The sequence below is a fragment of the Heteronotia binoei genome, chromosome 8 (genome assembly GCF_032191835.1).
Source record: "Heteronotia binoei isolate CCM8104 ecotype False Entrance Well chromosome 8, APGP_CSIRO_Hbin_v1, whole genome shotgun sequence".
NCBI lineage: Eukaryota > Metazoa > Chordata > Lepidosauria > Squamata > Gekkonidae > Heteronotia > Heteronotia binoei.
The window spans coordinates 127,354,821-127,369,234 of NC_083230.1; the positions used below are offsets into that span (position 1 = coordinate 127,354,821).

Genomic DNA, 14,414 nt, shown 5'->3' on the forward strand with positions numbered 1-14,414 from the left:
GGGTGATCCAGTAGGTTTTTCAAGGGCAAGAGAAGTTCAGCAATGGTTTGTCATTCCCTGCTTCTGTACAGCAACCCTGGACTTCCGTGGCAATCTCTCATTTAAATACTGATCAGGGCCAACCTTGGTTAGGTTAAAAGATCTGATGAGATCAGGTTAGCCTGAGCCATCTAGGCCAGGGCAATTCTGACGTTACGGATTGGGAATATTTGCCATTTTCCATCCACCCATCTCGAAGGGCTCTGTGATCTTGTTACTGATAGGCTGCAAGGAAGCCTGCTTCATTACCCAGCCTCTCCAACTGGCTGCAGACACATCGGAGAAGTCTCCTAAAAATAGAGCGCGCGGTAAAGGAGATGGGCCACTGGCGTTCTGCAAGGAGCAAGGCAGCTTGCCTCCCGTAACGGTTTTTGCAAACAGCCCGTGTGCCTAATGAGAAAACACTCGGCGATTCAGCCCGAGGGGGAGTGCCGATTAACACGGCATAAAACCCACTACCGCAGATTAGAGCAAAACCGAGCAAACAGTTAAGCGTGTGGCCAAGACGCATTCTAAACTGAAGGCGCCAAAGCTGCAATGCACGCTATGGTTAAGCAGTCAAAAGGGTTTGGGTCTGGGAGATACTGGATTCAATATCAAACCCCTCATTTAGAAAAGCACGCAAGAGTAATATACAGTCCCCTGCAAGCTATTCGCCAGCTCAGGAGCTGTATCGAGCAACCGTCTCAAACGAATGGGATCCTTCACGCGGTACATGAAACGCATGAACTCCATGCCCAGCTCCGGCTTGACCAGCTCGACGGCAAAGCTCACTTTTACAGGTAACCCCAAGCACCGCGGCCTGTTCGATAGCTAGGTATTGCACTAGACCAGGCTGTATTTTAATTGTATTAAAAGCAAAACAGAACTGGACTTTCCAGGCAATCAGCTGTACCAACGGGTAAGTGGGAATCACTCTGGGTATATTTCTGCTTTTCTGTCTCTTGCATCTTAGACCATGGTAGACCAATAAGATCAGGGGTGTCAAACTCATTTGTTAAGAGGGCCAGACCTGACACAAATGAAACCATGTTGGGCCGGGCCATGTGTGTATCTATTTAAGATTAAGCAGCAGAGATATAAACTTTATAAAGGATACAAACACAATTAACAAAAAAAAAATTGTTTAACCTTTATAACATACTGAAAACATTAGCACTCGGTCTTAAAGGTGCTTTCTTTGTATTTCTCCTGTGGGATTCAGGGAACTTGGGCAAGAAAGCTCTGGCCTCTTCCTTCCCCAGGGGACGAGGAGGGGGAGGAGCCTCAGCCAACAGAAGGAAGAGAGGCTTGGCTCAGTAGCTCTGCTGTGCGATTTAGAGATCCTGGCAAAGCAAGCTCTGCCTCCTCTCCAAGGGAGGAGCCTCAGCCAATGGAGAAAATAGAGGCTTTGCTCTGTAGCTCATGTGCAATTGAGCATGCCTTGCAAAGCAAGCTGTGATGCAGAAGGAAGCAAGAGGGAGAAGGAAGCAGTAGCTTGGGGGCCTGATTCGGCCCTCTGGCTGCATGTTTGACACCCCTGAATTAGATGTATGATAGATGCCTCTAACTTTACTCTGAATTAAAACTCAAGGCACGCTTACTCTCCAGAAGATCTATTAGGAGGAGGAGGGAGAGGAGGAGATTGGATTTATACCCTGCCCTTCACTTGGAGTCTCAGAGCAGCTCACACTCTCCTTTCCCTTCCTCTCCCCACAACAGACACCCTGTGAGGCAGGCGGGGCTCAGAAAGCTCTGAGAGAACCGCTCTGGAGAGATAAGCTCTTTCAAGAACGGTGACTGACCCAAGCTCACCCAGCTGGCTGCATGTGGAGAAGTGGGGAAGCCAAACCTGGTTCTCCCAGATTAGAGTCTACACTACTAACCACTACACCGAACTGGCTCTAGAGCGAGGAAAGGAGAATCATACGCCTTTAGAGAAGCCCATGAGTCACCAATCTGGATATGCTTCCTGCTAAAAGTAGCCCAGGGCCAGGAACTCATGCAAACACACGACAGGCAGCCTCCCGTATGCCAAATGTGACTGAACCACTCACATTATCAAGAGATACAGCAGAACTACATGCCCTCCACAGGGCTCCCTGGAAGGAGGTATAAATCCGTCATGAACAGTGCGTTCGTTTTGGCCTCAAAAGAACCTTTATCATTTTTATTTCTTAGGGAACATTCCCCATTTTCTCAAAGCACAAGACTGTGCCTAAGTGCAATTTCAAGAATTTCTGGGGGGGGGGAGGAGGGGGGGAAGCTGGTATGCCAGTTTTGCAGACAGGAATCCAAGAGTGGCAAGCCAGCCGCCAAATACTTGTTCTAATCTGCAACACACACCGCAGACAATTAGACCCGAGTTATTTGAAAAAGCTTAATTACTCTGCAAGGCTTTCAAAAGCAAGGCAATAGGGCTTTCTAGCGGCTGCAGATAGCACTCGGGATATTGCTCCTTGCCGACACTGAAACCACGATATCGCTAGAAAGTGCTTTTCGACTCGAATCTCTGTCAATCAACCAAGATGACGCTTTGGGACGGAATGAAACGCACGTTTTCAGAACCAGATTCCCAGGGGATGGAAATCTTCACCGAGACTTTAGATGGGCAGTCATATGTACATCAAAAGAGCCCCGTGGCGCAGAGTGTTAAAGCTGCAGTACTGCAGTCCTAAGTTCTGCTCACGACCTGAGTTTGATCTCTGGTGGAAGCTGGGTTTTCAGATAGCCGGCTCGAGGTTGACTCAGCCTTCCATCCTTCCGAGGTCGGTAAAATGAGGACCCAGCTTGCGGGGGGGGGGGGGAAGCGTAGATGACAGGGGAACGCAATGGCAAACCACCCTGTAAAAAGTCTGCCGTGAAAACTTTGTGAAAGCAACGTCACCCCAGAGTTGGAAACGACTGGTGCTTGCACAGGGGACCTTTCCTTTCCATAGGAACATACGAAGCTGCCTTACACTGAATCAGACCCCCGGTCCATCAAAGTCAGCGGCTCTCCGGAGTCTCAAGCTGAGATCTTTCACGCCTATTTGCCTGGACCCTTTTTAGTTGGAGATGCCAGGAATTGAGCCTGGGACCTTCTGCTTACCAGGCAGATGCTCTACCACTGAGCCACCGTGAACATACAGGATTCAGTAAAGAAACAAAACTGCCTCGGCAGGGATACAAATACCTTCCTTTTGACCCAGGCTTAATACAATATAGTCATTAACATTAACATTCTCACATTTTGACATATTACAGTTTTATTGCTTTTGCATGCTCATGCTACTCAGATCAAAGGTTTGCTCAATTTGTTAATTTTGCTATTCTGTCATTGAGTCTTAAATTTGTATCATTTTGCATTCTAAACCACTCCCTACCAGATAATTTTACTATACATGAACTTATGAAACAGCCTTATACTGAATTTGACCCTCGGTCCATCGAAGTCAGCCTGGTCTACGCAGACTGGCAATGGCTCTCCAGGGTCTCCAGCTGAGCTTTTTCACGCCTACTTGCCTGGACCCTTTTCAGTTGGAGATGCCGAGGATTGAACCTGGGACCTTCTTCTTACCAAGCAGCTGCTCTACCACTGAGCCACCGTCCCTCCCCTGACCGGCAGTGGCTCTCCAGGAGTCTCAAGCTGAGATTTTTCACACCTATTTTGCCTGGACCCTTTTGAGTTGGAGATGCCGGGGATTGAACCTGGGACCTTCTGCTTACCAAGCATGTGCTCTACCACTGAGCCACCGTCCCTCCCTTAACCAGCAGAGGCTCTCCAGGGTCTCATGCTGAGGTTTTTCACGCCTACTTGCCTGGACCCTTTTGAGTTGGAGATGCCGGGGATTGAACCTGGGACCTTCTGCTTACCAAGCAGATGCTCTACCACTGAGCCACCGTCCCTCCCTTAACCAGCAGAGGCTCTCCAGGGTCTCATGCTGAGGTTTTTCACGCCTATTTGCCTGGACCCTTTTCAGTTGGAGATGCCGGGGATTGAAACTGGGACCTTCTGCTTACCAAGCAGATGCTCTACCACTGAGCCACCGTCCCTCCCCAAAACTGTCATTGGAGCTTACTATACTATACTTACTATATACTGGATCTACTATACTGTCATTGGATCTTAAATTTGTACCAGTTTGCATTCTGAGCCACTGACTACCAGCTGTGTGTGGCTTTGCTCACTGCACCGGATTCCTCGTCTGATGAAGTGTGCTTAGAGCACACGAAAGCTTACGTTCTGAATAAAACTAAGTTGGTCTTAAAGGTGCCACTGGACTCCTATTGGGTTCAATCCAATGAGAGACATGGCCACCAGGATGTGTAAACTGACTTGAGCCTACAGACAGTGGCTTTAGTCGCCAGGCGAACCATCAGACATGAAAGCACACTTGAGCCAATTAACGGAAGAACCTCTGACCTCTAGCTAGACCTCATTAACCAACAAACAAGCTTCCAAAGTACGGTCACACAGGGCTTTTGTCCCTCATATCTGCAGGCCTTTGGCCCAATGCTCCACCACAGCGGCACGGCTTACTTGAATACAGCTTTCAGTAGATGCCACGGCATATATGAGCAAGATAAATGATAGCCCATACACATGCCTTCTCTGTTGTGCCCCCACTTGACAGTACAGCTGGCCTCAAGAGGTGAGGAAGAAAATAAGAAATTGGATTTATACCCCGCCCTTTACTCTGAATCTCAGAGCGGCTTACAAATCTCCTCTACCTTCCTCCCCTACAACAGACACCCTGTGAGGTGGGTGAAACTGAGAGAGCTCTTACAGCAGCTGCTCTCTCAAGGACAACCTCTGCAAGAACTATGGCTGACCCAAGGCCATTCCAGCAGCTGCACTGGAGGAGTGGGGAATCAAACCCGGTTCTCCCAGATAAGAGAGCTCTGGGGGAAAGAATGACAGAGAGAGAGAGAAAGACAGTCAGAAAGACAGGAAAAAAGGAGAGAGATGTGGGAAAGAATGACAGAGAGAGAGAGAAAGACAGCCAGAAAGACAGAAAAAAAGGAGAGAGAGGGGGAAAGAATGACAGAGAGAGAGAAACCCCATCAACAGATCTGTTAGAGCAGGGGTGTTGAACTCATTTCTTATGAAGGCCGGATCTTGTTGGGCCGGGCCATGTGTGTCACAAAATACAATGCCAGGTTGCAGAGATATAGACTTTATAAAGGCAAACAGAGACTTCTTAAAAAAAAAAACTTAAAATAAAACATGCTTAAAACATTAGCACTCGGTCTTAAAGGCATTTTCTTTGTATCTCTCCCATGGGATCCAAGGAACTGGGCAAAGGAAGCCCTGGCTCTTTCCTTCCTTCCCCAGGGGACCAGAAGGGGGAGAAGCTTCAGCCAATGGAAGGTTGAGAGGCTTGGCTCAGTAGCTCTGCTGTGCGATTGAGAGAGCCTTGCAAAGCTCCCCTTCCTCCCAAAGGGAGGAGCCTCAGTCAACGGAGAAAATAGAGGTTTTCCTCTGTAGCTCCTGTGCGGTTGAGCAAGCTTGGCAAAGCAAGTTATTATACAGAAGGAAGCAAGAGAGAAGGAGAAGGAAACAGATGACAGACAGTTGCTCAGGGACCTGATAGGAGCCCTCCGAGGGCCTGGTTCAGCCCCCAGGCTGCATGTTTTCCAATAGCACCTTAGATACCAGCATAAAAGCTTCCAAGAGTCAAAGCTCCCTTCATCATAAGAACATAAGAACAGAAGAGAAGCCATGTTGGATTAGGCCAGTGGCCCATCCAGTCCAACACTGTGTCACAGAAGAACATAAGAGAAGCCATGTTGGATCAGGCCAGTGGCCCATCCAGTCCAGCACTCTGTGTCACAGAAGAACATAAGAGAAGCCATGTTGGATCAGGCCAATGGCCCATCCAGTCCAACACTCTGTATCACAGAAGAACATAAGAGAAGCCATGTTGGATCAGGCCAGTGGCCCATCCAGTCCAACACTCTGTGTCACAGAAGACATAAGAGAAGCCATGTTGGATCAGGCCAGTGGCCCATCCAGTCCAGCACTCTGTGTCACAGAAGAACATAAGTGAAGCCATGTTGGATCAGGCCAATGGCCCATCAAGTCCAACACTCTGTGTCACACAGTGGCAAAAATTTTTATATACACACATACACTGTGGCTAATAGCCACTGATGGACCTGTGCTCCATATTTTTATCTAAACCCTTCTTGAAGGTGGCTATACTTGTGGCCGCCACCACCTCCTGTGGCAGTGAATTCCACATGTTAATCACCCTTTGGGTGAAGAAGTACTTCCTTTTATCCGTTTTAACCTGTCTGCCCAGCAATTTCATCGAATGCCCACGAGTTCTTGTATTCTGAGAAAGGGAGAAAAGTACTTCTTTCTCTACTTTCTCCATCCCATGCATTATCTTGTAAACCTCTATCATGTCACCCTGCAGTCGACGTTTCTCCAAGCTAAAGAGTCCCAAGCGTTTCAACCTTTCTTCATAGGGAAAGTGCTCCAGCCCTTTAATCATTCTAGTTGCCCTTCAGATCTGAGTAGAGTAGAAATGGAGATGTGAGTTCTTTTATCCCAGGTGGGCGGGGTGTTGTAAAGAAAGCTTGTAAAGGATTCAAAGGTACAAAGCAGATTGCAATCAGTCTGATTACAGCCAAGGGAAAATGCTGAGGGTGCAGAAAATTAGCATCTGTAGATAAGAACCCTATGTCCCCATTCAGCCCTCCAGGGTCCTGAATTTGGGAATTATCTCTGCATCGCATACAACTTATTTGTGAAGGACACGGAGTCCCAAGAAGTACGAGATGTCCCCCTTCCCACCCCCACCCCCCAAGAAACGGAAGGTATGGATGGAAGTGGTGCTAATTAGTTGAAGTTGTACCAACTGCTGAACTATGGCCTCTAGCTGTACTACTGTTGGAGTTATGGTCCTCTATTGTAACCTGCATGCATTATGTTTAGGAGATTTTAAATTCGTTGTGTTTGATTTGACACGTTTTCTTTATTGCTACTGCCATGTTTTAGTGTGGTAAGCCGCCCTGAGCCCGCTTTGCAGGATAGGGCGGGGTATAAATCGCAAATCAAAAATTAAATGAAGACAAACAGTTGCGCTGCATCGAAGGACAAGGAACTGGCGGGAAGCGCAGAAACAATATCCCCCTTGGAGGTTTTACTTGCTGCACCTTAATGGCAGGGAACAGACCGCACCCAAACACTGAAGATCACTATTCCCTTACTTCCCTTACTCCAAAGTATGCACAACTGAAATCCAGAGGGGTGTCGTTATTAGGAGCAAATAAGGAGGAAAAAACACTTAAGTAGTGAGTCAGCTTTTCAGTTCCACAGAATTCTTCCTCTAGCTTCCAGGAATTGCCTTCTCCTGGAAGGAAAGACATGTCCAGAGACTGTTACCATGGAGGGGTGGGATGGGGTAAAGCTCTGTTCCCTTTCCTTCTCCTGTAGATTAGTTTGTTACTGCATAGTAGAATTTTTGTTGTACATATATATGCCAAACTTGCTTAACGTAAGAGCCACACAGAATAAATGTCAGATGTTTGAGAGCCTCAGGGCAGGGAGGGAGAAGTAGAAAAAAAACAACTTTAACATTAAATGCATCTTACAAGCCACTGGCTGGCTTGGAGAAGCGATTTAAACTTAAAAGAGATAAATGTCTTTTCCAAGCTGGCTGACGGGGTGGTGGAGGCTTTGGGAGACACACAACGTGTGTGAAAGAGCCACAGTTTTGCCACTCCTGATATATACTTATGACCAATTGTTTTCTTCCGCTGTAAACTGCTTTGAGTCCACACTCAATGGAGGAACACAGGGGGGGGGGGGGAAGCATCCAAATAAACAAACAAAAAAAGGGGAAGGGAAGAAAAATATGACGTGCGTCAAGATCACAGGACAGCCCATGGCATTTTATTGCTGCTGAACATCTAGAGCACGAGGAAGAATTCTTTGCAACTCAGAAGCTAATTCACTACTGAGTTAGGATGAGCTCAAGTCCTTCCCTGCTCTCGCCTTTGGGATGTTCTCTAAGACAGCAGCACAACTTGCCTGCATTTTTTTGTCCGCTTTACCAGCAGCTCCACCAAACAGCAGGATTTACTTCTGAATAATACAATAAATAATAATAATACTTCTGAATAGAAACACCTAAAATTGTACTGTTAGCACACTCTTGCATGTCTACTCAGAAACCGGTCCCCACTACATACAGTTTACTCGTGACTAAGCATGCCTAACATTACAGCAAGGGATGCCAAACTGTGGCTCAGAGTCCCCACCGGCCAGTTTGGAAAAGGCATTTTGTCTCTTTAAATCAATTTTCCAAGCCAATCAGAAGCTCAGAGAATGTATTTAAAGTTAAAAGTCGTTTTATGCCCACTTCTCCAATCTATTTGCTTTCCTTCCTTCCCTGCTCTCAAACATGATGCTTGCGTCTCGTGCCTCTCAAACATCTGACATTTATTCTACATTACATCAAGCGACTTTGGCCGCCCCTCGATCACAGCCTAAGAAACAGAGATGCAAGAGAAGAAAAACAATGAACAGCCCTGTCATAAGGCAACTTAGCAAAGCTGCACACCTTGGGATCTTTGCAAAAGGAAGAGTGAGGAAAGGCAGTGCGCATCTGGACTGAAATGCAGACACACACACCCCAGGTGCTTTCTTCAACCAGCAAAAACACCATTTACACCTGACCAGCCAGGGGTTTCCACAGCACATAGGTTGGGAAAGGAAGCAAGGTAGATCAGGGCAAGTGACTTTCACTCTTCCCCCCCCCCTTTTTTAAGATTTTTATTAAGAAGAAGAACTGCAGATTTATATCCCACCCTTCTCTCTGAATCAGAGACTCAGAGCAGCTTACAATCTCCTTTACCTTCCTCTCCCACAACAGACACCCTGTGAGGTGGGTGGGGCCAAGAGGACTCTCACAGCAGCTGTCCTTTCAAGGACAACCTCTGCCAGAGCTCTGGCTGACCCAAGGCCATTCCAGCAGCTGCAAGTGGAAGAGTGGGCAATCACACCCGGTTCTCCCAGATAAGAGAGCTATGGCTGACCCAAGGCCATTCCAGCAGCTGCAAGGGGAGGAGGGGGGAATCAAACCCGGTTCTTCCAGATAAGAGAGCTCTGGCTGACCCAAGGCCATCTCAGCAGGTGCAAGTGGAGGAGTGGGGAATCAAACCCGGTTCTCCCAGATAAGAGAGCTCTGGCTGACCCAAGGCCATTCCAGCAGCTGCAAGGGGAGGAGGGGGGAATCAAACCCGGTTCTCCCAGATAAGAGAGCTCTGGCTGACCCAAGGCCATTCCAGCAGCAGCAAGTGGAGGAATGGGGAATCAGACCCAGTTCTCCCAGATAAGAGAGCTCTGGCTGACCCAAGGCCATTCCAGCAGGTGCAAGTGGAGGAATGGGGAATCAAACCTGGTTCTCCCAGATAAAGAGTCCACACACATAACCACTACACCAAACTGGCTCTCCATTAACAGATGAAATTAACAGATTTCAGTCTACAATAAAGAACACTGTAATCTGTCACCTCAAATAATGCAGCCTAAGTGAGGATATAATTAACAAATTTCAAAAAAAATCAAGGAAAAGAAAAAGTAATTCATAAAATAGAGAACCACGGAGCGGTCATACAATTATACGGAAGAAAAGCCAGAGAAAATACATTCTATTGGTTGATTCTACTGTCGGATGTACAAAGAACTGTCCCAATATTGTATTAAGAAATCCAGTTCATCAAACTCAACTACTTAGAACTCACAGTTTTAGATCAGAGGAGAGAAAGTGAGCCCAGAACATGTTAGAAATAGAGCATATCATGATAAAAACGTTTTTTTGGGGAGAATATTGTGTTTGGCAAGATATTCCACAATTTGGAACCAGAATACAGAACCAGAATTTTTCTTGAGTACATTCTATCAGAGCATCAGCACGATAAATCAAGATTTTACTTAATAGGACATCATCCCACAGTTGGGTTCTCCAAGCATATATTGAAGGCAGAGCCTTGTCTTTCCGGTGTGCAGCAACCTCCAATCGTGCTGCTGCTAGCAAGAGAGACTTTCACTGACGCACATCTGAAAATGGCAGGGGGGGGGGATGCGGAGATTTCCTACATAAAAACTAATACTAACTGCACCCCTGGAAATCAGAACGGAAGAATGTGATTGCCGCACAACCGGGGAGGGGGACAGCCCTTCCCCATGAACTAGCAAGATGTGCTTAGGGGGGAAAGCCAGGTCAGCCCTAGAGAATCCTGCCCCTTCGAAGCCTGAGGAAAGAGGAGTTGAACCCTCGGTGCCAGCAGTGAGGGCGTTCATTTTCAAAGTATGCCAACTGAACAGCACCCATCCTGACTCACAACACCACTGCAAGGAACAGAGAACTGCCCCTCCAAGTTATAAGGGGGTGGGCATGCTGCTATTTACAAACGCCTCAATTCCTGGCCTGAAGACAAACCCCCTCTCCATCATTTCAAATGAGTCTGGTGTTTGACTGGGGGACAGAAGAACCCACCCGCCTGGTGGGGGAGAACCACCCTTTACACAAACCCCTCCCTGAAAATTCAGCTCGGCCTGCTAGGAGGCTCCATCTAAATAATGGGGGAAAGGCAACTCTCTCAGAATCAATCAATGAGTGAATAAAAATCTGGTTCAAAAAAAAAAAAAGAGTGAATATTTTTAGCTGTCAGACCCTGACCTTCCACACCCACCCAGAGAAGAGGCTGTTTGTGCCTCAGTATACATGGGGGTGGGAAAGGAAAAGCGCAATACTTCTCATTAAAACAAGCATTTTTCCAGGGGTTCACATGGGGAGAGAGCTCCCCTTTCCTGGGGTGGAGGGGTATTTATTTATTTAAAACATTTATCAATGAGAAAGGTACCAATAAGGAGAATTATAAAACTCTACCAAAGGCCACCTTCAGCTATTAAACAGAAAGGGGCTGTTCGGAGCTCAACATACATGGGCGAAGGGGGAATATTGGTTTTTTAATAAAGGATTCTTAGATGGGGCTCCCCTTCCCTGTTTTCGGCACCAACTGATGATGGAGTGGTATAAAGAGATTTTTTTAAAGGGGGGGGAGAGGAGAACAGGGGCAGAGCCTTTAGGGAGACCCCAATTTCCATGGCTGCCAACCTCCAGGTGGGGCCTGGAGATCTCACAGAGGTGCAACTGGTACCTAGACTACAGATCAGTTCCCCAGATTTAGGGTTGCCAGCCTCCAGGTAGGGCATGGAGATCTCTCAGAATCACAACTGCACTCTAGATGCCATTTTAGTTGCCAACCCCCAGGTAGGCCTGGAGAACTCCCGGAATCACACTTGCGGATTAAGTTCTAGTTGCCAATCCCCAGTTAGGGCCTGGAGATCTCCTGGAATCACAACTGGTCTCTAGATTACAGAGATCAACCTCCAAGTACAGCCTGGAGACCTCCCAGTATAACACCTGTACTCTAGGCTAGATTCAAGTTGCCAGCCTCCAGGTAGGGCCTGGAGATCTCCCACAATCACACCTCCACTCTAGATTCTAGTTGCCAACTTCCAGGTAGGGCCTGAAGACCTCCCAGAATCAACCAGCATTCTAGACTAGATTCTAGTTGCCAACCTCCAGGTGGGGCCTAGAGACCTCCCACAATCACACCAGCACTCTTGACTAGATTCTAGTCACCAGACCAGGCCTGGAGATCTCCCACAATCACACCTCCTCTGTAGACTAGATTTTAGTTGCCAACCCCCAGGCAGGTCCTGGAGACCTCCCACAATCACACCTGCACTCTTGACTAGATTCTAGTTGCCAACCCCCAGATAGGGCCTGGAGACCAGATAGAATAACACCAGCACTCAAGATAGGGCCTGGAGACCTCCCACAATCACACCTGCACTCTTGACTAGATTCTAGTCGCCAACCCCCAGGAAGAGCCTGGAGACCACAAAGAATAACACCAGCACTCTAGATAGGGCCTGGAGACCTCCCACAATCACACCTCCACTCTAGACTAGATTCTAGTTAACAATCCCCAGGTACAACCTGGAGACCTTCCAGAATCACAACTGGTCTCTAGGCTAGATTCTAGTTGCCAATTTCCTGGGAAGGCTTGGAGACCTCCCACACATCCACTCTAGACTATATTCAAGTTGCCAACCCCCAGGTACGGCCTGGAGATCTCCCACAATCACACACACATGCACCCTAGATTCTAGTTGCCAACCTCTAGGTGGGGTCTGGAGATCTCACACAATCACACCTATACTCTAGTCTAGTTTCTACTTGCCAACTTCCAGGTAAGGCCTGGAGACCTCCCACAATCAAACCTGCATTCTAGTCTATTTTCTAGTTGTCAACTTCCAGGTAGTACCTGGAGACCTCCCACAATCACACCTGCATTCTAGTTTTTACTTGCCAGCTTCCAGGCAGGACCTGGAGATCCCCCACAATCACACCTGCATTCTAGTCCAGTTTCTACTTGCCAACTTCCAGATAGGGCCTGGAGACCTCCCACAATCAAACTTGCATTCTAGTCTAGTTTCTACTTGCCAACTTCCAGGTATGACCTGGAGACCTCCCACAATCACACCTGCACTCTAGTCTAGTTTCTACTTGCCAACTTCCAGGTAGGGCCTGGAGACCTCCCACAATCACACCTGCACTCTAGTGTAGTTTCTACTTGCCAACCCCCAGACAAGGCCTGGAGCCCTCCCATCATCACACCTGCACTCTAGCCTAATTTCTCCTTGCCAACCCCCCGGCGGGGCCTGGAGCCCTCCCAGAACCCCCGCGGCCTCCCTCCCGCCTACCTTCTTGACGGTGCGCGGCGCCTCGGTGACGGTGCCGTCGGGGCTGACCAGGGCCTCCCCGAGCGCGGCCCCGGCGCCTCCTGCTGCTCCGCCTCGGCCCCCGTCGCCGCCGTCCCGGGCCATCCTGGAGGCCTGCGCGGAGGGCGGCGAGGGGTCGCTGCGCTTCATGGCCGAGGCCTGCGGGGCCTTCGCGGCCAGGCCCGGCTCGCTGGGCGGAGAGGGGGAAGGAGCCGCCGCCGGGCTGGGCAGAGACCCCGAGGGGCCGCCGCTGCTCCCCGCTCCTCCTCCGCCGGCGGAGGCCTTGTCCAGGGGCCCGCCCAGCTCCTTCAGCTCCACGGCCGGCGGCGGCGCCGCCACCCGCACCGACATCATCGCCTCGGCAGCGGCAGCGGCAGCAGCACAGGCACACGCAGCGCTCCTCGCCGGCTCTCCCCTCAGACGCAGGCGCGCACGCGCGGCCCCGCCCCCTCCCCGCGCGGCATCACGGGACACGCAGTCCACGCCCTCGCCCCGGTGGGCGGGTTGGAGGCCAGGTGGAACTACCGCTCCCGAGAGGCACCGCGGCTGGAGAAGAGGCCGCCCCCGGGGAGAGCTGGGAGATGTAGTTCCCGGGCTTCCCTCCCTCCCGTTTTTTGAAGTTCGGGAGGCGCAGTGTTGTGTGCGGGGTCACATGAGAGAGGTTGACGAGATTATGCGTGGGATGGAGAAAGTGGAGAAAGAAGTACTTTTCTCCCTTTCTCACAATACAAGAACTCGTGGGCGTTCGATGAAATTGCTGAGCAGACAGGTTAGAATGGATAAAAGGAAGTACTTCTTCACCCAAAGGGTGATTAACGTGGAATTCACTGCCACAGGAGGTGGTGGCGTCCACAAGCATGGCCACCTTCAAGAAGGGGTTAGATAAAAATATGGAGCACAGGTCCATCAGTGGCTATTAGCAACAGTATATATGTGTGTGTGTGTATAATTTTTTTGGCCACTGTGACATACAGTGTTGGACTAGATGGGCCATTGGCCTGATCTAACATGGCTTCTCTTATGTTCTTCTGTGACACAGAGTGTTGGACTGGATGGGCCATTGGCCTGATCCAAGATGGCTCCTCTTATGTTCTTATGTGACACAGAGTGTTGGACTGGATGGGCCACTGGCCTGATCCAACATGGCTTCTCTTATGTTCTTATGTGACACAGAGTGTTGGACTGGATAGGCCACTGGCCTGATCTAACATGGCTTCTCTTATGTTCTTATGTGACACAGAGTGTTGGACTGGATGGGCCACTGGCCTGATCCAACATGGCTTCTCTTATGTTCTCATGTGACACAGAGTGTTGGACTGGATGGGCCATTGGCCTGATCCAACATGACTTCTCTTATGTTCTCATGTGACACAGAGTGTTTGGACTGGATGGGCCATTGGCCTGATCCAACATGACTTCTCTTATGTTCTCATGTGACACAGAATGTTGGACTGGATGGGCCATTGGCCTGATCCAACATGGCTTCTCTTATGTTCTTATGTGACACAGAGTGTTGGACTGGAGGGGCCATTGGCCTGATCCAACATGGTTTCTCTTATGTTCTTATGTGACACAGAGTGTTGGACTGGAGGGGCCATTGGCCTGA

The 14,414-nt window shown here is 49.0% G+C and overlaps 1 protein-coding gene across 1 annotated transcript in view; it reads right to left on the minus strand.

Moving 5' to 3' along the window:
* The window catches only part of AHCYL2 (adenosylhomocysteinase like 2), a 217,310-nt gene extending 204,137 nt beyond the window's left edge, over positions 1-13,173 (minus strand). The window contains exon 1 of the mRNA XM_060244468.1: positions 12,791-13,173. Within this exon, the coding sequence (XP_060100451.1) occupies positions 12,791-13,162 (372 nt within the window). The 5' untranslated portion in view covers positions 13,163-13,173. The remainder of the gene's footprint in view (positions 1-12,790) is intronic.
* Between the last annotated feature and the right edge of the window lie 1,241 nt (positions 13,174-14,414).